The sequence below is a fragment of the Acanthisitta chloris genome, unplaced genomic scaffold, assembly GCF_000695815.1.
Source record: "Acanthisitta chloris isolate BGI_N310 unplaced genomic scaffold, ASM69581v1 C16660386, whole genome shotgun sequence".
NCBI lineage: Eukaryota > Metazoa > Chordata > Aves > Passeriformes > Acanthisittidae > Acanthisitta > Acanthisitta chloris.
The window spans coordinates 1-1,674 of NW_008703075.1; the positions used below are offsets into that span (position 1 = coordinate 1).

The 1,674-nt window shown below is 53.9% G+C and overlaps 1 protein-coding gene across 1 annotated transcript; it reads left to right on the forward strand.

Annotated features, from left to right (window-relative positions):
* Window positions 1–630: 630 nt before the first annotated feature.
* On the forward strand, window positions 631–1,146 carry SLC10A4 (solute carrier family 10, member 4; the record flags this gene model as incomplete). The annotated part of the gene is made up of 1 exon (XM_009083314.1): window positions 631–1,146. A coding segment is annotated over one exon (516 nt), but the record flags the coding sequence as incomplete, so codon positions are not given.
* Between the last annotated feature and the right edge of the window lie 528 nt (window positions 1,147–1,674).

The window sequence follows — 1,674 nt, forward strand, 5'->3', positions numbered from 1 at the left end:
GCGCTGCGCGGGATGCTCGAGGGCGGCACCGGGCAGGGGGGGCCGACGGCAGTGACCTTTCTGGGCCCCTCCGACCGATGGTAGCCTCACACAGGCATATTCGACTAGTCAGGTGGAATACGAGGACCTACGGTCTTGAAATAAACCGGTGGGACAGAGATGGCAAGTGAGGGACAGGGCGGGCTATCCCCTCTGTAGCGCACGGAAGGAGGGCAGCGTGGCACTGCACCCCTGGAGGCATCCCAGCCCCTGCGGCAGAGACATTCCCCAGCGTCCTGCTTTCTCCACACTCCGCTGCACCCAGGGCTAGCGACGCTAACCTGCAGGCACGGCCACACTTCCTTAAAACATGCTACCGAATCAGTTTAATTACAAAAGGAAAAGTGAAGCACAAGCCCTGGCCCTCTTGTTCCCCAGTAAGTCACCCCAAAGCAAAGTGATGAGGGTGACCTCAGCCCCTTCCTTTCCTGGGATATGATCAAACACCACCAAAATCCCAAGCCAGGAGCAAACCCAGGAAGGGCAGCGCAACCGTGTTTTGCAGTTTAGACTCTAGCAAGCCTCTACCTGCTACGCTTATCCTTTTAAACTAATAACCCTCACGCTATCAATGTCTGTATCTGTTGCCAGATTTCCCTGTGGTCCCTCTTGGTGACTCTGGTGATCCTGTTCATCCTGACTGGGACCATGCTGGGCCCAGATCTGTTGGTACACATTCCTGCGTCTGTCTACGCTATTGCAGTGCTGATGCCTCTAGCAGGGTATGCCTTGGGATACGGCTTAGCCACGGTCTTTAAAATGCCCCCACACTGCAGGAGAACAGTGTCTCTGGAAACAGGGTGCCAAAACGTCCAGCTCTGCACCGCCATCCTAAAACTCACCTTCCCCCCGGAGCTCATAGGGGGCATGTACATGTTTCCCTTGCTTTATGCGCTTTTTCAGTCGGCAGAAGCAGGACTCTTTGTGCTGGCATACAAGATGTATGGGAGAGACAGCTACAAGCAAGATACGCTCGGAGAAGAGGAAGACACAGATATTTCCTACAAGAAACTGAAGGAAGAGGAGGTACCCGATACTTCATACGGCACAGTGACCACAGAAGAGCACAACTCCATTCAGATGGAGCCGACCCAGACGGCGCTTTAGGCAAGATAAGGAGGTGAATCCTTGGGACATGAATGTGTGTTGTGCTTGCAACCAGGCTGGGGCTGCACTCACTGCTGTGCAAGCAGAGCTGCCCAGCCTCCATCATTTTTCCAGCTGCTCCCATTGTACAAGGTGATGTGTTTATTGCCATGACACTTCTGCTTCCTCAAAAATAAATGAAAAAAAAAAAAAGGAAAAAGTATCACTGTGACACAGACCAGTAGTTATAACACTTCATGCCAGGAGGCTGCTGCCCAGCTGAGTGCAGCACGAATGGGTAGGAGGAAGGAGACAACATTGTACGGAGTCGGAGGCAACTCGGTGCCAGTGCAGATGAAGGGAAAAACCACCTTGCGCGTGTATCTCTGTGTCTCCCACCTGCTCTAAAAGCTTTGTGCTCGTTGTTCTCACCACAAATACATGGCGAAGCCGAACCAAACCCGTGGTCCCCGCTGGTTAATCCCCTCGGGGGCAATTAAGCGCCGCGCTGATTGGGCCACCTGGGGAGCTGTCGGGGGCTGGGGGCTG